Genomic DNA, 24416 nt, shown 5'->3' on the forward strand with positions numbered 1-24416 from the left:
TTCTTTGATGAGATGTGTTGACTCTACACTGATAAATTCCTGTAAATATTTGTGGAGCCTGTTTATTCTTTCAGCCTGTACTACCCCTGGAAGAAAGAATTCCATGGGTGTCCTCTCATTATATAAAGTAGGACTTATTCCTTTCAGTTTCAGAGATTCCTGCCTACAGTATACCTGGTTTGGGGAAGAGGCCAGTGGTCATGAATTGAAATTTGAATCCTAAATCTCTAGCTTCAATGCATTGTTCCAATCCACAACCTACAGCTGTGGAAACCACATTTCTACCCTTTTCTGCCCTGCTTACTCACTGTACCCTCCAGTCCCAGAGTCCAGGATTACTTGGCTTCTGCCTTAACTGGGGGTGGAGGAAACCTGTATGCTGATACAGACCTTTTGGAAAGCTTATGACAATATGAAGCAACAGCCAGAATTCCACTCCTGGTCATGTACCCTTAGGAAGCAACTCTGCAATGTTATCTGTGACAGCGCTGCACTGAAAAAACAACCTACGTGACCAACAACGGAGCAGGACTTAAAAGTCCACAGGTTAACTCTGTTTCCTGAGAAATCTCTTAAAGGTGGAATGTCAGCTGTGTCACAAAGTAGCAATGCTTATATATTAAACCTGACCTGCGATTAGAACACTGCATCTGGACCGGGAGAGTTTTAAACCTGATGTGTTCCTTGGAGAAGTAGGTCTTCTGGGCCTGGCTGGCTCCCACACTCATCTGTGTGGTCTCACTCCCTCATATCTCAGCCCTGGGACTATTGTGAGGACTCCTGCAGACGCTGCCCTGCTATTTCCTGTCTTGTATCTTTCTAGGTGGATCTGTTGCCAGGTGTGGCCAGCTGTGTCCCATGAGTTCAACTGTCTAGTCCAGGGTCGGCAAACTTTTTCTGTAAAGGTCCAGATTGTAAGTATTTTAGGTTTTGTGGCCCATATAGTCTCTGCCACGATTATCCAACTCTGCTGTTTTACTGCAAAAACAGCCATAGACAATGTGTAAACAAATGAATATGAGTGTTCCAGTAAAATATTTTTATTTTATAAAAGCAGAAGGTAGGCCAACTTGGCCCACAGGATGTAGTTTGCCAACTCCTACTCTCCTTGAACATAAGACCACTCAGAGTGGATGTTACAGTAAACAATACACACATGGAAGAGGAAAATGGTTCTGTTGGGGTGATGGAGTTATGAGTAACTGGCTATAATCATTATTATGCTTACTTTTGTTATTATACTTTCCCACTAAAATATAAATTCTTGGAAAGTACAACCAATGATTTGAGACTCTAACTCTGTATTATCCAGACATTCCTTTCTCTTTGCCAGCACAAATCATGGAAGGCCCACCCATCCTCCCATCCTCCAAAGCCAAGTCTCCTATCCTAGGTGCCATATTCCCCTTGTTCATACTCAGGACCTGTCCCAGGAACAAAGGTACATCTCACCAGTCCCTCCTGCCCAGACACTAGCAAAAACAAAAGCAAAGGGTACTCACTTGAATAACAAGTTAAGACCAAAGAGGGTAAACATGACAGCCATGTAGCCAATGATGCCAGTGGCATAGCTGATTTTATAGATCAGCAGGAACCACTTATAAACCAACCTGGAGAAAGGAGAAAAAATTAGTAAAGCTGACACAGAAAGACTGGCCTAAGAGCCTCTGGATCACCAGAATCCCTTACTCTCACATCAATGGGGACATCAGGCTCTTTGCTTAGGACTTTTATTGAGCAAGGCTGGTCACTCCCTCAATTGCAGAAACACCTCCACATACCAGGGAGCTAGTGCTTTGTATTTTCCTGGTCTCAGACCAAGGGAAGAAAAGAGAAGTTTCAACCTCAAACAAAGAAAGTACACAGCTGACCTCAGATAAGTATGTCATCTCAAATTCAGGTTAGTTGGATGAGGAAGTGAAAATTAGTAACTACAGCTGTGCTCAGAAAGAAACAGGTATTCTTATCAGGAAAGAGGATTCAAGGGAAGATGAATAGAAGGTAGAATTAGCTACAGGCTTTTGTAACTGGGCAGGGTTAATGTGAATACTGCTTCACTCCTACCCATAGGCTAATAACAAAATGAAATATATCTAATGAGTTTGCTTCTGAATTTATTTTTTTTCCTGAAGGAGAAGGGATAAGGAAGGAGGCACTCAACGAATACCCTTGAATTGGATGTGTGTGCGTGATGGGGGCGGGGTGCGGTAGAATGGGGCTGTGCGATTCTCCTGAAGGAGGAGCCATGCTCCCTAGGATCCAATGAAAAGCAGTGTGGAATCTGGTTGATTGACTGCAACTAGGATCAGAGAGGAAAGATGGTTCCCAGAATGTACCAGAGCCTTTTAAATGTTATGGAGGTAGGTCCCTGATATCAGGAGCCACTGTTCTACCTGTGAGGAGAGCTAAGGAGTAACTTAGCAATCTGCCTGGCTCCTGAGAGCTGAGTAGGTTACTGCCAACCCTGCTGGGCCTCAGGGAGAATGCTCAAGGTCCCTGCCTGGGCCTCCCTGCTGTGGCTAAACAAGGGGCGATGGCTTCTCAGGCTGGCGGAGGGACCTGAACACCTTGCAGTGTCTGCCCTCAAAGACCACAGAGAGCTCCATTATCCAGGGTTTGTACTGATCAGATGGGACTGAGACACAGTGGAAAGGATGTGGCATTTTAGGTGGAACCTGGATTAAGTGAGGTTTAGTAGCTGGGTAACCCCAGATAAGTCATATCAACCTGAGACAAGTTTACTTATTTCTAAAACAGGAACCCCCTGCCACCTTTCTCATTGGATTGTACATAGTGTATATAATTTCCTGGTGTATATAATACATGCCCAATAAATGCTGCATGAATAAATGGGTGTTTATGAAATAAGTGGGTGTTTATGAAAGTACTTTGAAATTGTAAAGCAATATCAAATGCTAGTTGTTACTGTTATCAAAAACCTCCCATGTTATAGACACATTTTCAGTCATTTTAGCTAGATGTTGAAAATGTTACTCGATGACTCTTAACATGCTTTATTATACTTTTTCTTACCCTATATGAGGTAGCAATTATTATCAGAGGTAGCAATTATTATCACATTTTTAGGGATAAAGAATTCAAGGCTGAGAAACGTGCAGTCATAGGGGTCATATAATTAACAACTGGCAGGGCTGGGGTTTCCAATCCATATCCATCTGGCTCCAGAGTCTGAAATATTCTATACTGGCTTTTAATGTAAACTACCACAGCCAGAGAGGGGCTTCTAGATCACTGACCTCACCTTGCAGATAAATTTTACTTTGTAGAATGAAACTCAGAAAGCCAAAGAAAGGTTTGTAGTAAGGTGGAACATAAGAGGCATGGGAAAAAGAGCAAGTTGCAACTTGGAAAACTTTGGATCGGATAGTCACAACTCTTGAGGCTGGCCGGTTCTTCTCTTAGGCTCTCCTGAACCTGTACACACGTGTCTCACAGTACTTACCAACTGCACTAAAACAGCTGCTTTCTTGTCCATTTCCTCCATTAAACCAAGTACTCCTTGAGGACAGGGACCACGTCTTTTCCAGCTCTGTATCCCCAGTGCTCAGCACAGGGCCTGACACATAGCAGGTGCTTGTTGAATGAATGAATGAATAAATGAGAAAATCTCTTTTTTTTTCTGTCAAGTATAGATATTAAATGACCTCACAAGCTGGTTGGGAGGATCAAATGAGAAATGCATTTGGAAATACAAAGAATTATACAGGGGACTTCCCTGGTGGCGCAGTGGTTAAGCATCTGCCTGCCAATGCAGGGGACATGCGTTTCAGCCCTGGTCCAGGAAGATCCCACATGCCGCTGAGCAACTAAGCCCGCGCGCCACAACTACTGAGTGTGCGCTCCAGAGCCCACGCGCCACAACTACTGAAGCCCGCGTGCCTAGAGCCCATGCTCCGCAACAAGAGAAGCCACCGCAACGAAGAGTAGCCCCCACTCGCCGCAACTAGAGAAAGCCCGCGCGCGGCAGCGAAGACACAATGTAGCCAAAAATAAATTAATTAATTAATTAATTAATTAAAAAAGAAAAAAGATGTACACAGGCAGGGGCTGCTTTGTGACCAAAGAAGGAAGTATTGTTTGCTGGAAAATTGTAAATTTGCTGAGATTCATTCACTCAACAAAAATTCAGACAATAGGCTATGTGCCAGACCCCGTGGTAGGGCCTGGATATACAGTGACAAACAAAATGGATGTGGTTCCTGATCTCATAGTTAGTTTAGTGGGGGAGACAGACACTCAAAATAATATTTAGTTATAAACTACGATAAGTTTTATGAAGGAAAACTACAGGGCACTAGGAGAGAATGTGACAGAAAATCTAATTTAGAGATCAGAGAAGAGGTTACAGAAGAAAATGACAGTTATAATGAGACCACAATGACCAGGATTTGCTTACTTATTTTGTTAGCTTTTAATATAAACGGACCTTGATGTAAACTGTAAGGTAAGCTATAGGGAAAGACTTGGAGGTTTTTATTCTGTGAATGGGGCAGGAGGTCTCCCAATCAGCTCGTTTTGGTGGGGCTTTGTGCCAAGTAATCTTGGCAGACAAAAACTAATTTTTTCAGTCTAACCCACTAGCCTCCCGTGCATCCCAACCCGTTAGTTCAGGAAGCCTAGCTCCTTCCCACTACCCACTCCTAAATTCTCACCTTGGGGTTGTCTGTACTAGTGGTTTTCGGGTGGCTCGGAAGGTGACAAAGGCTGTGACGGCAGAGAACAAGATCCAGATCACTAGGAACCTCCACCAGTGCAGCTTTACTGTGAAATAGAGGGGAACAACCCACATCTGAAAGAGGGTCACCATCTGAAACACAAACACAAGCACTTCAGCTCTAGCCAGCTCCCTCTGCAGCTCTATCTGCAAATCCAGAGCGCATCTTGTGTGTTCCATTTTAGCCTGATCCTCTCCTACATTTCCAATTTTGGATAAAGGCACATCCTAGTGACCCAAGTTAGAAATCTGGGACCGTGCTTGACACCAACCTTTTACTCCCCCACCCGACTGTTTATTGTACATATTCTTTCCTTTACATTTGAGCCCTTGCTACCCCTTACCTGGCTGACTATGACCTCTTTGTTAAGTCTCCTTGCATTCAGCGTCTCCCCCTCCAATCTATCCTTCCCAGGAGCACACAGTCTTGAAGTATGTCATCCCCCTGCTTAGAACCCTCTAAGGGTCCCCAGTCTACAGGATAAGATTCAACATGCTTAGACCCAACATCCTTAGACAGGCAGTCAAATCCCCCACAATGGAGCCCCAAACTACTACTTCAAGGACCACCTCCTACCATTCCCCATGCCTGTAGTCAGGCTGTTCCCCTCAGGGCAAAATTATCCTTCCCATCTGTCTTTTGGCCTGAGGGTATCACATCCAAGACACACAAAACCTTCAGTCTCCCTTCTAGGCAGAATAAATCATGACTTCCTATTGCTCCAAACGCATTTTCTTTTCTACCATCATTACAGTGCTTACCTAGAGTATGAGACTGGATTCGAATTCGTTCTCTAGCTTACTGTAACCTCCTTGAGAGCAGTGACAAGGCCACACTCATCTGATTCCTCTGTGCTAGGAAACTGTCTGGCCCATGACAGATCCTCGGTGAATTTAGATAAATGAGGGGAAAGCAAGACTAGAACCCTAAGAGGGAAGCACATTTGTTTTAAAGAGCATCTATTTTACTTTCCCTCCTTCATATCTTTACCTCAGACTTGTTAGCTACAGAGTTCCAAATGTATAAAACAATTCTAAGTCAGAAGTTTGGACCAATCACGAGTCTTCTGCTCCCCAATGTCTCCTAACTCCCTCCCGCAACCACCCAGTTTTTACTAGATGTCACTCTTCTCAGGTGAATAGCAGGTGTAAAAACAGATAATTAGCACTTAATAGAGGCTTTCTTCTTGGTATCATTAAATGAAATGAAAGAATTTTTTTTAAAAAAAGGGGGGGTGGCTATAGAGAGGAAAATATTAGCTAGTTTCCTAAAGTTCCACAGAAGAGAAAACTTTTTTTTTTTTTTTTTTTTTTGGTACGTGGGCCTCTCACTGTTGTGGCCTCTCCCGTCGCGGAGCACAGGCTCCGGACGCGCAGGCTCAGTGGCCATGGCTCACGGGGCCCAGCCGCTCCGCGGCATGTGGGATCTTCCCGGACCGGGGCACGAACCCATGTCCCCTGCATCGGCAGGCGGACTCTCAACCACTGCGCCACCAGGGAAGCCCCCAGAAAAGAAAACTTTTGAGAAACTATTTACTCTTGGGGATTTCTAGACTAGGCTGCCCAGTCCAAATATAATGTGAGTCTCATATGTAAGTTTAAGTTTTCTAGGGGGGAAAGCAGGGAGGAGGCGGGGAGTCGTGGTGGGATGAATTGGGAGATTGACATATATACACTAATATGTATAAAATAGATAACTAGTAAGAACCTGCTGTATAAAAATAAATAAATAAAGTTAAAAAAGAAATAAATGATGGAGAGGGTGTGGAGAAAAGGGAACCCTACTACACTGTTGGTGGGAATATAAACTGGTAAAGCCACTATAAAAAAATAAATAAGTTTTCTAGTACCTATGTTAAAAAAAAAGTAAAAAGAAACAGATGATCTTAATTTTAATAATATATTTTATTTAACCCAATATATCTAAAATATTACCGTTTCAAGATGTGGTCAATATAAAACTATCTATGAAATATTTTACTTTTTTTTTGTACTACAGCTTTAAAATCCGATGTTTATTTTATATTTACAGTATATCTCAAAAGAGACCAGTCACATTTCCAGTGTTCAGCTGTCACATGGGACTGGTGGTTACAACACTGGATAGTGCAGCTTAAAGCATCTTTTTAGTGTTAAGCTGTCTGTAGCTACTACTCTCTCACAGACTGCTCTGTGGCAAGAAAAAGCGTTAGTTTTTTAGTGTTATTTTACATATTAAAAAAAAAGAGAGAGACAGTGGAAGAAAATGGTAAGCAGCCACTTTGCTTTAGAGCTTCCAGCGCTGTGTGCCCACTGGTCAGCGAACAATGTAGCCTCAGTACCAATTCCACTGTACAACAACCTGCAGTTGACTCTGAATGAAGCATTCTAAAATATTCTGGCCTTACAAAAAAAAGTGTGAAAAGCACCAGGATGTACTAACGGCTACCCAAATAATGTTCCAGGTGACATTCTAGGAGATACTTGGAGACCAGGAAAAGACATCACAACAAACAACTGCAGATTATTTAAACTAGGGGATAAGGCAACCAGAATCATGACACTAAAAGGGGGGTAGATGAAGGTGGGTATGGAAAGAAGGGCTACAGGCAGGGTCTTTAGCCTTCACATTGTTTGCTTTAACAGGCTCATGGGGGTGTTTACAAAACAGTAGGCCCAGAAACTAGAGAAGAATTAAATCACATGGCCTGGTCACATGTGTCCGCTCTGAGAAAGAACAGGAATTCCTATCTCCTTTGAGGTTTTCCAAAAAGTTGGCTGTTACATAAAACCCACCAGCCTGCCCTAATAGCCTCTTTCCCACTCCCCATCAATCACCAATAGCATGTTCTTGGGGGGGAACCCAGTCAAGATAATTTTCCCTATGTGAGCTGCAGCTCTGCATATTTTGGGTGTGGTGAGAGGCAGAGGACCTGGATTCTATTCTGGGTTGAAAAAAGACATAATTAGGAGTAAGTCTGGGCATCGGTGTAAGATGAATGGAAAATCTTGCCTCATTTTGTAACGTTCAGGCTTGAAACTTTAAGGGTGTAAAGCTACTCAACTTACACATCATGAAAGATAAGAGAGGAGGGGGGTGGGTAGGAAAGGGAAGGAAGGAATGAGATTTAGGGACAGGATTAGGCTCTTTGAAACCAGATGGCCCAGTAGAAGCCCAGCAAACCTGGATTCTAGTTCTGTTCTGCCTCCAACTCAGTAGGTAACCCTAAGGAGGGCCTTCCTCCTTAAAGGAAGGGTTTGACTTGATTTTTGAACTCCTTCAAGCTCTAGCACGCTAAGGTTCTGTTAAGCAGCCCTGTATCTCAGACTCCCTGGAAGGGTGAAGGCAGCCTTCACTCATTCATCCAAGTACTTACTTTGCACTTCATGAGAAGAGGAATGCAGAAATAAATAAACATGACCTCTATAGTTCGTCCCTGTCCTCAAGGAGCTAACAGTCTAGCAGCAGGAGAATAACATACATCAAACCCATATTTTAATGATTCTATGAATCCTTACACCCTTTCTAAAGAAGAAGTACAAACAGACATCATTAAAGAGCAAATGAACAAAGCAGAATGCGATAATATAGTGAAAAGAACAGTAATTTTAGAATTAAAGAGTTCTAGATATGAATCCCAATACGGCTATTTACTGTGTTACCTTAGGCAAGTCACTTAACTCTGACAGCCTGTTTTCTGAACTGTAAATGAGGTAAACAGTACCTACTCTCATCAGGCTATATAGGTCATGGGAGTTAATGCATGGAAAACTTTTAGAACAGTACCCAACAAGGCAAGCATTCAATATAAGTAATATAATAAATATAATTTAAGGATTCAATATAATAGCTCTTATATTTCAATAGCAGCAACGTATATAAAACAACAAGCATAGTTGCATAGTAAGCATTAAGTAAATGAGAGCTCTTATTATGGCTTCACACGATCAAAAATTAATAAAGCCACATATATAAGGGAGCAAAGACTGCAATGAAATAACCAAAATAATCAACATATTAAAGGTGGTGGGGTTATAGCAATTTCTTTATAATGTTTAATTTGTCCTTTCCAGGAAAAATAAATGATCCAAAAACCCAAACCAAGGATTTGAAGCCATTTTCAGGTATCGAGACACTCTGTGCCAGGGAGGCTTGAAAGTCAGATTCTCTTCAAAGCCTGGAAAGCAGCTGCTGGGGTGAGAGCTCAGTGCCTGACATGCAGCAGGCAGAGGGGCTGTGTGAACACAATAGTCTACCATGGGGAAAATGGTAAGTTACAATTTTGCCTGGTTAATTTACTTGTGTCTACTGTAGTATTTATTGGCATTCTACTTAATAAATAAATTGAAGCTTCCTCATTAAGGAAGGCATTTTTAATGGCTAGCTTGGCAATAAATGGCTGAAAGTTACTCAAGATTCTCAGAGCAATAGCAGGAACTCTGGTGCCACCTGGTGGCGACACATTTGGTTCGACAGTTTGCTCAACCAAGTGCCTGTACTTGATGCTGTGAAAGGCACAAAATAATGGGAAGCCGTGGCCCTAACTTCTCTTCCAGAATTTGGGGTGATGAGACATAAATGCATGAATTGGGCAGCCATGCAAAGCATCAAGCACTGCTATGGGAGTTCAGAGGAGAGATGTAGCAGTGTGGTCAGGAGCTGTCAAGGGGAGACTGACTGGAAATGGCAGAGCTCTGGTTCTGAAGGAGGCTTCATTATGGCGTGTGCGCGTGCATGTGCACGTGCGTGCGTGTGTGTGTGTGTGTGTGTGTAAGCCACTCATCCTTCTCTCCCTGAATCTGAAAATATGAAGCTGAAGTGAAGACTAGCCTGAAACTCACTCACTGATTCATTCAGCAAACATTTGCTGAGGAACAATCCCAGCTTCTCTGATCTGGAAGATAAGAATAACAACATCCCACTTCTCTCTCCACAAGGCTACACAGTTGAGATGATGATGTTAGATGCTAACAGTAAGAGCTAGCCCAATTTAAATGGACTGTCTTTGTTTTAGATTTCTTTCATCTCAGAAACTGTAATTCACGAAAAGTCAAAAAAGAGCTCTCAGATCACATCCTTCTCTGGGCACCAGCTCCCCTGTTAGTGTGCTGATGCTTGGCACTTCCGACTTCCGGCATTCTCATCACTTCTATATCTTCCTACGTTATGGGGGCAGGGCCACCCACCGTGCTTGGCTGAAGAGGAATACTGGGGGTGAAACGAAAACGACAAGCTCAGGTAGCTGAACAAAGTCAGAGACTCACAGCTTGAATCAGCGTGAAAAAAATGCTGATAAATGGACAGAAATCAATTGGAAGCAGGTGTCTGGGATATGCTCTACAGCTCTGGTCAATATTTTCATGAATGATTTGGATGAAAATACAAAGGATCTGCTTACCACACTGTGAATAGTACAAAGCTTGGGAAGGAGAGAGGAGCAAGGCAGTGAACATGGGAAACAGAAACAAGATCCAAAATGAATAAAGCTCATTCCTAGAGTTCTTCTAGCTCTAACATGCTGTGACCTGAGAAGCTGAAATGAAGAACCAAAACCTTACAATGAAACCTCACCAACTACCCAAGTATAGGTTGGGGAAGGAGTGGCTTAACAGCAGCTCATGTGAAACAGATCTAGGGGTTTCACCTGACTACAACTTGCCAGGGAATATACGCCAACAGGGCCATTACCAAAAAAGCCAAGGCAACACTACGCTGTTTAACTAAGAATAAACCCAGAATGAAGGAGGCAGCAGCTCTACCATTCTCTGCTCTGTCAAAGCAAACTTGGGCCCTGAGATCAGGTATTAGGACCACAATGTAGAAAGAACAGTGATGAATAAGCATGACCACAACGGAGCAGCCAGGATTACAAAGGGTTTGGAAACCAAATCACATAAGGAATAGCTGAAGGCACTGGCGTATTAGGCCTGGACAAAACTACAGGAAGGCATGGCTATTATCTGAAGATCATCCAGAGGCCCAGCAAGCAGATATAATAGCACAGTTTCTGTGACCTGGTAAGACCCCACGTATTGCTGGAATATTCTACAGGGCAGAAACTTGGTTGGCAATTACCTCCTACCACACCCCTGGCAAATGGTCAACCTTACCACATGAAGCAGGCATTCCAATGATAACAAATGCACTAGATAGTTCTTTCCTGGTGCTGACCTGAAAAAAAATCTGCCTTTGCCTCCCCCTTCTGCCTCTGGGTCAAACTCTTGTCCTTCAGAGAAGCACAGAGTAAATTTACTCCCTATTTCTTATGCTTACTCTCCTAATTTTATGTCTTTTTTTTTCCAGGTCTTCTCCTCTCCAGGCAAAAGAGTCACTCAAGCAGTCATTTAATAAACATTTACTGGACACCAGGCTAAGGACTGGGGAATTCAAAGATAAAATACAAAACTGCCTCAAGAAGGAGAAGTCCACTGAGGAGAAACAAATAACTATAATCCAGAATGATAAGTGCTATAATGGAGTAGGCCCTGGTAGCCAAGAAAGTAGAGTAGAGGTGCTTCACTCAACGTGGAGGAATCAAGCAAGGCTTCCTGAAGAAAGGAACCTACCATCTCCGTCCTGATGGTCCAATAGGTGCAGGTGGAGAAAGGTATCATGATGCAGGGACATGGTATACCTGAGAAAGTACAACTAGTACCCGAGGGAGGTGTGAGAAATGAGCCTAAAGAGGCAGGCAAGGCTCAAAGGAGGCTGATCACACTTAGGAGTTTTTATTATATTCTGAGGAGAAAAGTTTTCCTTTCTCTTAAGAAGTGGATTACAGCCCTTTACCATCTTAGCATTCTCTAGCCACATTCTAGTAACCCTCTTAATGTCTTGGTCTGAGAAAAATCTATAGAACTTTAAAGATTTCCAGGTAGGAGATTTTGCCACTCATCCATTCCAGGAGGAAACAGCAGTTCAGGGGACAGGAGTCTGAAAAGATACTATATTTGGTAACAGACAGACATGATGAAAGCTTCTCCTTGGAGATCTTTAAAAATAGGATACTTTTCCAGGCATAAACTTACTCCTTCCCCTAACATCCCTGAGGGAGCTAAGGAGCAAGTAAGATTAGATTCTCTGAATAGATGATGAAAACTGAGCTACAGAGAAGCCAAACAGCAAGTGTGGCCTGGGCTAGGCTGCCAGTCCAGATCTTCTGTCTCCCAAGTTCTGCCTCCCAGCATCAGTCACTAAGCTGTGGGGGGAAACCCTAAGGAGGCAAGACAATGTAGAGCAAAGGGAGGTGGTTGTGAAACTACCTGAAGTCCAAGAAAAGGACTTGGGCAAAAATTATTAAAGGAAAAATCAGGGGAGTTAAAAACAGAAATGACCATGGCAGAACTGACAACAATTTCCTGAAGCTTTTGGAAACCTCAAAAAATGGTTGAGTACTCTATGGAAAAGAGCACTTAACCAAGAACCAGATTTTACATCTGGCTCTCCAGACGTAAATTTAAAGGTCATGTGCTCCTGATAAATCACTTCAGGATTCTGCACTTTGGTTTACTAATCTGAAAAATGGAGACAAATCCCTATCCTATCTTATAAAGCTATTTGTTGTGAGGTTCCAAAGAGAGAACAGATGAGAAAAGTATTTTTTTTAAATCAACAAATTCAAAACTCTAAGCAGTTTAAGGTATTATTACTATTGTTGCTGAAAAGAACAGTACCTGAAATTTAAATACAGAAAACCGTAAGATTACTTGTTCCCAACAGCAGTTAATTTAGACTAAGTTTCTCTTCTTTTAAAGTGAAGTTTCTTTTCTTTGAACTCCTAAATTACAGAGAGAAGTTTGATACTTTTCACAGTGAAACCAGTAGGTTGGCATACTTGCTCATAATCAATCTCATGGCTGGCAACATCCATGCTGCTCTAGGTCCTAGAGTCTAGGACAGTGTTTCTCACTGGGAGTGAATTTTCTCCCCAGGGGACATCTGGCAATGTCTGGGGACATTTTTGGTTGTCACAATTGGGGGAGGGGTGTTACCAGCCATCTGGTGGGTAGAGGCCAGGGCTGCTGCTACTGCTAAACATCCTACAATGTACAGGATAGCCCCCCGAAAAAATAAAGAATCATTTGGCAATATGTTAATAGTCTCCCTACTGAGAAACCTGGTCTAGGAGAATAGAGCTAGTGTTTTTCTACTTAGCGATCATGGATGCCCAATGGAAGGCTGAGCCACCAACCAGCACTAGTGAAGAACAGAAAATTTCATTCAGTTTGAGAGAAACAGAGCCTTATCAATTAATTCCATCATTTCTTGGCATGCCATAAGAAGCATTTTTTGGAAAGCTCTGACAGCTAATCTCAAACAGCTCATATTTCTACTACTCAACAACAAACCCAGTGCCTCTCCTTTACACAACATTCTTGTGGGAGTTGTTTTGTTTTGGTTCTTTTTTATTCCCATTCCTCACTCCACAGACATTCTAATGTGTTTAATATGTATATTTTTGATTAATTAATTGGCACTGTGTTGTGTATCTTTCAGTTTGTTACTTTTTCCACTCCGTACTATGCTTTTAAGGTCCACAAGTTGTTATGGGTACACAGTGTCATGATATGCATCCACCACATTTTGCCTATTAACTCAGAGATAGGTATCTAGATTGCCCACAACTCTTCAATTAACTGCCAGACTTAACATTTAAATGAACACCCTCTCATATATCCTGTCAGGATATGTCACAAGACATGTATATATTCCATCTGATTGAACAGTGCCATGCTGCTCTCCACAATGCCTGCAACAGGCTTCACAGCCACAAAGAATGCATGGGGGTTCCTACAGCCTCTGATCCATGCCAATACTTGTAAATATCTGGCTTTCTAGTTTTTAGCCAATCGAATAAATTGATAATTCATTGCTGTTTTAATGTTCATTTCTCTAACTACTAATGACTTTGAGCATCTCTTCTTGATGGACTTTTGGATTTCCTCTCCTGTAAACTGCCCGTTCATATTCTTTGCCCATTTTTCTATTGGAGCTGCTGTCTTTCCTTTGTTGATTTGTAGGAGTTACTTCATATAGTCTAGATACTAATCTATTGTCAGTTTTAATCATTATTAATCTTTCATTCTGTTATCAGCTAACTTTGCCTATAGTATCCTTTATCCAACAAAAATCCTTAATCTTAATATAATCAAATTTATCAAATCTTTATCTTATTAGCCTATACATTTTTCACTAACTTCATAATTTTGCCTTTCATAATTAGATCTTTAATCTCTCTTTAGTTCCTTTTTGTATGCAGTGTTATATAGGAATTTAGTTTTAATTTTTCTCTATATGGCGAGCCAGTTTTCTCAACACAATCTACTTAACAATGATTATTTTCTTCACTGATTGGTGATTACATCTTTAGTGTATATTAAGTTCCCATTATACAAGGATTTATCTCTGAGATCTTCACTCTCTTCCATTGGTCTATTTGTCTATTCCTTATAGTATGTCTTAATATCTGGTAAGGTCCCTGTCTTGGGAACTGCTTTCTTTCTTGCCTTTATTTTTGCACTTCTAGTAGAGAAAAAAAATTAATCAGAATCTCTGGTTAATGAATATTCTCATCGTTAGTCTATGCATAGACCACTTTTGTTTTAATTTTTAAAAATTATTTTTGGGAGTTCCCTGGTGGTCCAGTGGTTAGGACTCGGCGCTTTCACTGCCGTGGCCTGGGTTCAATTCCCTGGTTGGGGAACTAAGATCCCACAAGCTGTGCAACATGGCCAAAAAAAATTTAATTGTGGTTAAAAAAAAAAAACCACATAAAATTTACCATCTTAACCATTTTCAAAAGTGTAGAGCTCAGTAGCGGTAAGTACATTCACACTGCTGCACAACAAATCTCCAGAACTTTTTCATCTTGCCAAATCTGAAACTCTGTACCCATTAAACAACAACTTTCCAATCCCACCCACCCCCAGCCCTTGGCAACCACCATTCTACGTTCTCTCTGTATGAATCTGACTACTCTAGGTACCTCATATAAGTGGAAGTATTTGTCTTTTTATGACCGGCTTATTTCACTTAGCATAATGTCCCAAAGGTTCATTTATGTGAAGCAGTGACAGGATTTCTTTCCTTTTCAAGTTAATTATTTTTTAATTATATAACAAATACTGAACCCACCATCCAACATAAGAACTGGAACACCTAAACTTACTTATATTTAGCTACGTCCTCTTCTTCTCTATCCTATCCTCCAGTTCTCCATCCAACATCAGCCTTATCCTGAATCTTGATTTTATCATTCCCTTGCTTTTTAAAATATGATCTTATCACTCACATATATATTTCTAAAACATTGTTTAGTTTTCATTGTTTTTAGCTTTCTATAAAAGGTATAAAGTTATAAGTACTCTTCTGGGACTTTTTTCACTCAATATTATATTGCTAAGATTCATCCTTACCATGATTTGTAACTATAGTTAATTATTTTTGTGTTAGTCCATATATTTATATATGTATTATTTTATAAGTTATATCCATTGTGAAAATATATCACAACTAACCTATCCACTCACCTATATATGGGTATTGGGGTCATTTTCAAGTTTTTGCTATTACAAATAGTGCTAATAGGAAAATTCTGGTACATCCTCCCTCCTGGGATGCATGTGCAAACTTTTCTCTTGGCATATATCTAGGAATTAAACTCCTGGATCATAGGGAATGTGAATATCCAACTTTATAAACTCTTTTTCAAAGTGATTTCTCGATGAAACAATATTAACTGACTACTGCCCTAGCACGGGGCTAAAAAGGATCAAAGAATATTTGCTAATTGAACAAACAAACAAACAGACATCAGGGAAGAGTGAAGGAGAGCATAGGAGTCAGAGGGACTGGACGTGAATCCTGACTCTGCTAATCATTGGTTGAGTGGGGCTCAGTAATCTCTTTGAGCTTTAGTTTCTTGATCCATACAATGACAAAGATTAAATTACCCACCTCAGAGCAAAATACTTGGCACATTATGAAGTACTCAATAAACGGTAGCTGGTATTATTAATTATGTTTATGCAATAGTGAAGTTCATACTTTAGTGATGGCCCAACTATATTTCTGCTCTGCTTCTCCTCCCTGAAGCCCATCTTCAGCCTAGAGCAGATTTGAATTTCAAGGTGAGGGGGTCCCTCAAGAACTAAAACTTGCAGTTACAGCAAGTACCTAAAATCTGTTTAGGCAGGGAGAAGAACTTCAGATGCACCAGGATGGAAAACAAAGAATACCAAATGGGCCATCCAAACAGAACAGCAAATAACAGAATCCTCAGCCCACAGGGTGGTTCAAAAATCTAGTCTACAAAAATTTCTGTACCAATTCTACAAATAAAATCAGATAGCAATCTGAGGAAAGATACCTGCAACACGTATGACAAAAGGTTTATTCATAATATACAAAGAGCTGTTATAAATCAATAAGAAACATTCCAAAAGAATCCTAAGCAAGGAAAGAAAATATGACCAAATACACCAAGTGGTTCAACTGTGAATAACATTTATATGTCACAATAATGTAAATAGGGAATATTTATTTAACTAAAAACTGGGAGGAAAAGTGTGTGTGTGATGGGTATAGTGTAGCAGTGTAAGATAATTACCACCTTCCATGGTAGAAAGACAAAAGGAAAATTATATATATGTGTGTGTGTGTGTGTGAGTGTATGTGTAATCATGTTATTTAAAAATATAGAGGTCAGGATCAGAAAACAACTAAAAAAAGTTTAAAGTGGTTGCCACTGAAATAATAATCAGGGATGGATAGGGATAGGCAGAGGACTGATGTGCTTTGCTTTTTAAACCTTACAGAACTTCTTGACTTGTTTTGTTTTGTTTGTTTGTTTTGGCCACGCTGCAGCTTGTGGGACCTTAGTTCCCCAACCAGAGATCAAACCCGTGCCCCCTGCAGTGGAAGTGTGGGTCCTAACCACTGGACTGCCAGGGAAGTGCCAGAACTACTTGACTTTTATTTTTTTATTATATTTTTTATAATTTATTTATTATTTTTGGTTTGGCTGCGTTGAGTCTTTGCCACTGTGCACGGGCTTTCTCTAGTTGCAGTGAGGGGGGCTACTCTTTGTTGCGGTACCCGGGCCTCTCACTGCGATGGCTTCTCCCGATGCGGAACACGGGCTCCAGGCACACAGGCCTCAGCAGTTGCGGCTCATGGGCTCTAGAGCGTAGGCTCAGCAGTTATGAAGCACAGGCCCAGCTGCTCCGCTGCATGTGGGATCCTCCTGGACCAGGGCTCGAACCCGTGTCCCCTGCATTGGTAGGCAGACTCCCAACTACTGCGCCACCAGGGAAGCCCTACTTGACTTTTAAATTAGGTATTTTCACCCTATTAGATTGACAAAGATTAAAAATACTGAGGATTCTCTATACTCTCTTTAACACTGGGTAATAGCACTGTTTAACACCTCTTGGTGGGATTATAAACTGCTATAACTTTTTTGAAGGGCAATTTGACAAGATCCATTAATGATTAAATGGCAATTCCACTTGACCAGGCAATTCCATTTCTAGGAATTCATTCTCCAGAAACGCTGGCCCAGCTATGCAAATTATATATGTAAAAAGTTTACTGAACCATTGTTGCAACTGAGATAAACTGTTAATTAACACGTCTATTAATAGACATAAGTTAAATTAAAAAAAACCAATTTAAAAGAATACTACGCTTTAGTAGTTTAAAAGGATGGCACACATACTAATATGGATAGACATACAAACTAATATGGCTTGTATATCTGAGAGCCAGTACAGGCATACCTTGTTTTATTATATTTTGCTTTATTGCGCTTTGCAGATACTGCAGTTTTTTACAAACTGAAGGCTTGTGGCAACCCTGAGTTGAACACGTCTATCAGCGCCATATTTCCAACAGTTCATGTCTCTGTGTCACATCTTGGTAATTCTCACAATATTTCAAACTTTTTCATTATTTTTATATTTGTTATGGTGATTGGTGATCAGTGATCTTTGATGTCACTATTGTAATTGTTTTGGGGCACCACAAACTAGGCCATATAAGACAACAAACTTAACAAACGCTGTGTATATTCTGACTGCTCCACTGACCAGCTATTCCCCATCTCTCTCCCTTTCCCTGGGCTTCCCTATTCCCTGTGACACACAATATTGAAATTAGACCAATTAATAACCCTACAATGACCTCTAAGTGTTCAAGTGAAAGGAAGAGTCACACATCTCTCATTTTAAATCAAAAGCTAGAAATGATTAAGCTCAGTGAGTAGGCATGCTGAAAGCTGAGACAGGCCGAAAGCTAGGCCTCTTGTGTCAGTTAACCCATGTGGTGAATGCAAAGGAAAAGTTCTTGAAGGAAATTAAAAGTGCTACTCCAGTGAACACATGAATGATAAGAAAGCAAAACAGCCTGACTGCTGATATGAAGAAAGTTTCAGTGGTTAGATAAAAGATCAAACCAGCCACAACTTTCCCTTAAGCCAAAACCTAATCCAGAGCAATTCTCTGAAGGCTGAGAGAGGTGAGGAAGCTGCAGAAGAAAAGTTTAAAGCTAGCAGAAGTTGGTTCATAAGGTTTAAGGAAAGAAACCATCTTCACAACATAAAATTGCAAGGTGAAGCAACAAATGCGGATGAAGAAGCTGCAGCAAGTTACCCAGAAGATCTAGCTAAGATGATGAACCAAAGTAGCCACACTAAACAACAGATTTTCAAGCAGATGACATCTATGACTTTCGCAGACAGGAGAAGTCAGTGTCTGGCTTCAAAGCTTCAAAGGACAAAACGACTCTCTCTTTAGGGGATAATGCACCTGGTGACTTTAAGTTGAAGCCAATGCTCATTTACCATTCCCAAAATCCTAGGGCCCTTAAAAATTATGTTAAATCTACTCTGCCTGTGCTCTATAAGTGGAACAACAAAGCCTGGATGACAGCCCATCAGTTTACAACATGGTTTACTGAATATTTTAAGCCCACTATTGAGTCCTACTGCTCAGAAAAAAAAAAAAGAGTCCTTTCAAAATATTACTGCTCACTGACAATGCACCTGATCAACCTAGAGCTCTGATGGAAATGTACAATGAGATTAATGTTGTTTTCATGTCAGCTAACACAACATCCATTCTGCAGCCCATGCATCAAGGAGTAACTTCAACTTTCAAGTCCTGTTATTTAAGAAATACATTTTGTAAAACTACAGCTGCCATAGATATTGATTCCTTGTTTGGATCTGGGCAAAGAAAACTGAAAACGTTCTGGAAAGGATTCACCATACTAGATGCTATTAAGAACATTTACAATTCACTGGAAAGAAGTCAGAATAGCAACATGAACAGGAATTTGGAAGAAATGTATTCCAACCCTTGTGGATGAATTTGAGGGGTTAAAGACTTTAGTGGAGGAAGTAACTGCAAAAGTGGTAGAAACAGCAAGAGAGCTAGAATTAGAAGTAGAGTCTGAATATGTGACTGAATTGCTGCAATCTCATGATAAAACTTTAACAGCTTAAGAGCTGCTTCTTACACATGAGCAAAGAAAGTAGTTTCCTGAGATGGAATCCACTCCTGGTAAAGATGCTGTGAAGACTGTTGAAATGACAACAAAGGATTTAGAATAATACATAAACTTAAGTTGCTAAGGCAGGGTTTGAGAGGATTGACTCCAATTTTGAAAGAAGTTCTACCGTAGGCAAAATGCTATCAAACAGCACTGGGTGCTGCAGAGAAATCATTTGTAAAAGGACAACTGATACAGCAAACTTCATTGTTGTCTTATTTTAAGAAATTGCCACAGCTATTCCAAACTTCAGCAACCACCAGCCTGATCAGTCAGCAGCCACCAGCATCTAGGCAAGACCCTCCACCAACAAAAAGACTGACTCAATGAAGGCTCAGATGATAGCATTTTTCAGCAATAAAGTATTTTTAAATTAAGGTATGTACATTGTTTTTTTAGACATAACACTATTGCATACTTAACAGACTACAGTACAGTGTAAATATAACTTTTATATGCCCTGAGAAACCAAAAATTTTGTGTGACTTACTTTATTGCATATTCACTTTATTGCAATGGTCTGGAACCAAACCCATGATATCTCTGAGGTATGCCTATATTAGGTGGAAAATGTTGCAGAGCCCAATGGATGTCATAAATATCTAAAAATTTATAAACATTAACATATGCATAGAAAAAAATCTGCAAGTGTAACAAATGTTTAACAGTGATTCTCTCTGGGCACTTCTGAATTTTTTATAACATGTATAACATTTGTAATGAGAGCAAAAACAAAACAAAAACAGAACGATGGGTTTCCCTGGTGGCGCAGTGGTTGAGAGTCCGCCTGCCGATGCAGGGGACACGGTCCGGGAAGATCCCACATGCCGCAGAGCGGCTGGGCCCGTGAATCATGGCCACTGAGCCTGCGCATCCGGAGCCTGTGCTCCGCAACGGGAGAGGCCACAACACTGAGAGGCCCACATACCGCCAAAAAAAAAAAACAGAACGAAACCTCATCCTGTCTCTCGACAGGTCAGCTTTGTCCTCTTAAGCATGAGACAGGCCTTCGCCTCTCTTGGTAATTCGATGATACAGATTTTAGAGCTTAGAGGGAGTACTTAGAAGAAGTCCAGCCAACCATTTCGTAAAACTCACAAAAGTCTGCTCCACAACATATCTGACGGGGTTGTCTAGCCCCTAATAAAACATAGTTGTAATGGGAGGAGCATTCCCTTCTAAGACAGTTCATTCCACTGTGGAACAGCCCTCACTGTTGAAAATTTCTTTATAATACTTAGCCAAAATCTGCATTCTTAAAACTCGCATTCCTTAGCTTTAATTTGGGCCTTTGGAGTTAAACAGAATAACAGTAATGAAAAACTATTTTAAAGTTTGAAGAGACATTAGCAATCATCTAGTCTTCAACCCTCACTTTAAAGATGAAACATGAGAATGAGGCGAGGCTAAGAGGGAATAAGTAATTTGCCCAAGGTCCATTGCTAATTAGCAGTGATGCTAGAAATAGATCTTAGATCAAGTGACTCCCACTTCAAGGCTTTTTATACTACACCAAAATTCCATTCCTCAAAAAACAGAAAAGAAGGTAACACTTCCTAACTTATCTATGAGGCCCCATTTTCCTGATACCAAAGCAAGACAAATATATGACAAGAAAAGTACAAACCAATCTGTTATGAATGCAGAGGCAAAACTCCTCAACAAAATACTAGCAAACCAAATCTAGCAGCATATTAAAAGGATTACACACCATGACCACGTAAGATTTATCCCAGGGATACACCACATGATCACCTCAATTGATGTAGAAAAAGCATTTGAGAAATTCAACACCCATTCAATGATAAACACACAAACTAGGAATAGAAGGGAATTTCCTCAACATGATAAAGGGCATTTATGAAATATCCACAGCTAACATACTTAAAGATTAAAGACTGAAAGCTTCTCCCCTAAGATCAGGAAAAAGACAAGGATGCCCATCTCACTACTATTATTTAACATTGTACTGGAAGTTTTAGCCAGAGCAATTATGCAAGAAAAGGAAACAAAAGGCATCCAATCGGAAAAAAAGAAGCAAAACAGAGGACATGATTTATATAAAGAAAACCCTAAAGAATCTACACTAAAAAAACTATTGGTTAATAAACAAATTCAGCAAAGTTGCAAAACACAAAATCAATACACAAAAATAAGTTTTATTTCTATATAATAACAATGAACAATCCAAAAAGGAAATTAAGAAAATAATTCCATTCAAAATAACATCAAAAAGAACAAAATACTGAGGAATAAATTTGACCAGGGAGGTATGGGACTTGTACATTGGAAACTACAAAACATTAATGAAAGAAATTAAAGAAGACTGAAATAAATGAAAAGACAATTAATGCTCATGAAAGTTCATGGAATGGGAAGATTGATATTGCTAACATGGTAATACTCCCTCAAATGATCTACAGATTCAGAGCAATCCTTATCAAAATCACAACTGCCTTTTTTTGCAGAAATGGAAAAACTGATCTTAAAATTAGCATGGAATTGCAAGGGATCTAGAATAGTCAAAGCAATCTTGAAAAGGAACAAGTATGGAGGACTCATGATTCCTAATTTCAGAACTTACTACATTGCTATGGTAATCAAAAGTGTGATACTGGCATTAGTATAGATCTATAGTTCAATGGACTATAACTGAAAGTACAAAAATAAGTGCATACATCTATGGTCAATTGATTTTTGACAAGAGTGCTAATAAGACCATTAAATGGAGGAAGAAGTCTCTTCAATAAATGGTGCTAGGACAACTGGATATCCACACGCAAAAAAATAAAGTTAGATCCTTATCTCACACCACTTACAAAAAATTAACTCAAAATGGATCAAAGCCCTAAATCCTAAGAGCTAAAAGTATAAAACGCTTCAAAGAAAACACAGGGGTAAATCTTAATAATCTTGGATTTGTCAATGGATTCTTAGACATGACATTAAAAGCATAAGCAACAAAAGAAAAAAATAGGTTTAACAGTACAAACTTGCAACTAGTAGTAAATAAGCCATAGTAGTAAATAAGCCATAGAGATCTAATGCACAGAATAATGAATATGGACAATGATGTTGAACGTTAATGATCAAACTTGCTAACAGACTAGAACTTAGTTATGCCAACCACACTAAAAAGAAAGAATAATTATGTAATGTGAAAGAGGTGCTAAATATCACTACAATGGCAATCATGCTATAATATATAAATGTAGCAAATTAACGTTACACACCTTAAATTTACACAATGTTATATGTTAAATATATTCAAAAAAATTGGATTCACCAAACTTAAAAATGTTTATGCATAAAAGGATACTACTATCAAGAAAGTGAAAAGGCAACCCACAGAACGGGAGAAAATATTCGTAAATCATTATCTAACGATGGTGTAGTATCCAGACTATATAAAGAACTTCTACAATTCAACAACAAAAAGTCAAAAATCTGGGAGTTCCCTGACGATCCAGTGGTTAGGATTTGGCACTTTCACTGTCGTGGCCCAGGTTCAATCCCTAGTCAGGGAACTAAGATCCCAAAAGCTGCACAGAACATCCAAAAAAAAAAAAAAAAGACAGAAATCCAATTAAAAAATGGGTAAAGAACTTGAATAGACATTTCTCCAAAAAAGATATACAAATAGCCAATAAAAACATCAAAAGAGAACTTCCTGACGGTCCAGTGGTAAGACTCCGTGCTTCCATTGCAGGAGGTATGGGTTCAATCCCTGGTCAGGGAGCTAAGATCCCACATGCTGCAGTGTGGCCAAAAACAACAACAACAACAAACCACCACCAACAAAAAAAAACCCAAAACATCAAAAGATGCTCAACACCATTAGGGAAATACAAATCAAACCACAATGAAATCCCACTTTATGCCCACTAGGGTGGCTATAATACAAAAAAAAAAAGAAAAAAGGAAGGAAGGAAGGAAGGAAGGAAAAGAAAAAGAAAAATAACAAGTGTTGGCGAGAATGTTGAGAAATTGGAACCCAATATATTGTGAGTTAGAACGTAAAATTCTGCAGCTGCTATAGAAAACCATTTGGCAGTTCCTCAAAAAGTTAAACATAGAGTTACATATGACTCAGCAAATCCACTCCAGGACATACCCAAGAACTGAAAATAGGTGTTCAAATAAAAACTTACAATGAATGTTCATAGCAACACTATTCAAAATAGCCCAAGGCTTCCCTGGTGGCACAGTGTTTAAGAATCCACCTGCCAATGCAGGGGACATGGGTACTATTCCTGGTCCGGGAAGATCCCACATGCAGCGGAGCAACTAAGCCCGTGTGCCACAACTACTGAGCCTGCGCTCTAGGGCCTGCGAGCCACAACTACTGAGCCCATGTGTCACAACTACTGAAGCCCGCGTGCCCTGGAGCCCGTGCTCTGCAACGAGGGAAGCCACTGCAATGAGAAGCCTGTACACCGCAATGAAGAGTAGCCCCTGCTCACCACAACTAGAGAAAGCCGCATGCAGCAACGAAGACCCAATGCAGCCAAAAATAAATAAAATTAATTAATAAATAAAAAACAAAACAAAACAAAATAGCCCAAAGGTGGAAACAACTCAAGTGTCCATCAACTAAAGAATGGATAAACAAAATGTAGCATATCCACACAATGGAATATTACACAACCATAAAAGGAATGAAATACTGGTAGATACTTCAATATGAAAGAACTTTGGAAACATTATGCTAAGTGAAAGAAGCCAAGCACAAAAGGCCACATATTATATGATTCTATTTATATGAATATACAGAATAGGCAAATACATAGAAAGCAGATTAGTGGTTGCCAGGGTGTGCTGGGAGGGGGAAATGGGAAGTGATTGCTTAATGGGTATGGGGTTTCCTTTGGCGTAACAAAAACATTCTAGAACTAAATAGTGGCCATGGTTGCACAACAACGTGGATGTGCTAAAAGCCAGTGAATTATACACTTTAAAACAGTTAAAACTGTGAATTTTGTTATGTGAAATTGTCCTCAATAAAAATAAAATCTATTCCACTTCCACATAAAATAGTACCTGAAGATATTTTTATGTCTTGAGACTTTTCTCTTAGGAGTAGGAGGAACAAAGTCACTAACATTAGCTTTAGAGTTTACAAAACACTTTGCCATGCAATTTTATATAATC

At 40.0% G+C, this 24416-nt stretch overlaps 1 protein-coding gene across 4 annotated transcripts in view; it reads right to left on the reverse strand.

The window, feature by feature from the left end:
- Positions 1–24416, reverse strand: part of RNF121 (ring finger protein 121) — an 84375-nt gene that overhangs the window by 19448 nt on the left and 40511 nt on the right. For all 4 annotated transcript variants that reach the window (XR_003791477.1, XR_003791478.1, XR_003791476.1 and 1 more), the window contains 2 exons: positions 4674–4828; positions 1503–1610 (listed from right to left, as the gene is read on the reverse strand). Coding sequence is in view for 1 of the 4 variants with exons in the window: in XM_029208204.1 (XP_029064037.1) it covers positions 1503–1610; positions 4674–4828 (263 nt within the window). In the remaining 3 variants the exon portion in view is untranslated. The remainder of the gene's footprint in view (positions 1–1502; positions 1611–4673; positions 4829–24416) is intronic.

The sequence above is a fragment of the Monodon monoceros genome, unplaced genomic scaffold, assembly GCF_005190385.1.
Source record: "Monodon monoceros isolate NGI ecotype Baffin Bay Population unplaced genomic scaffold, NGI_Narwhal_1 Super_Scaffold_7, whole genome shotgun sequence".
Classification (NCBI taxonomy): Eukaryota; Metazoa; Chordata; class Mammalia; order Artiodactyla; family Monodontidae; genus Monodon; species Monodon monoceros.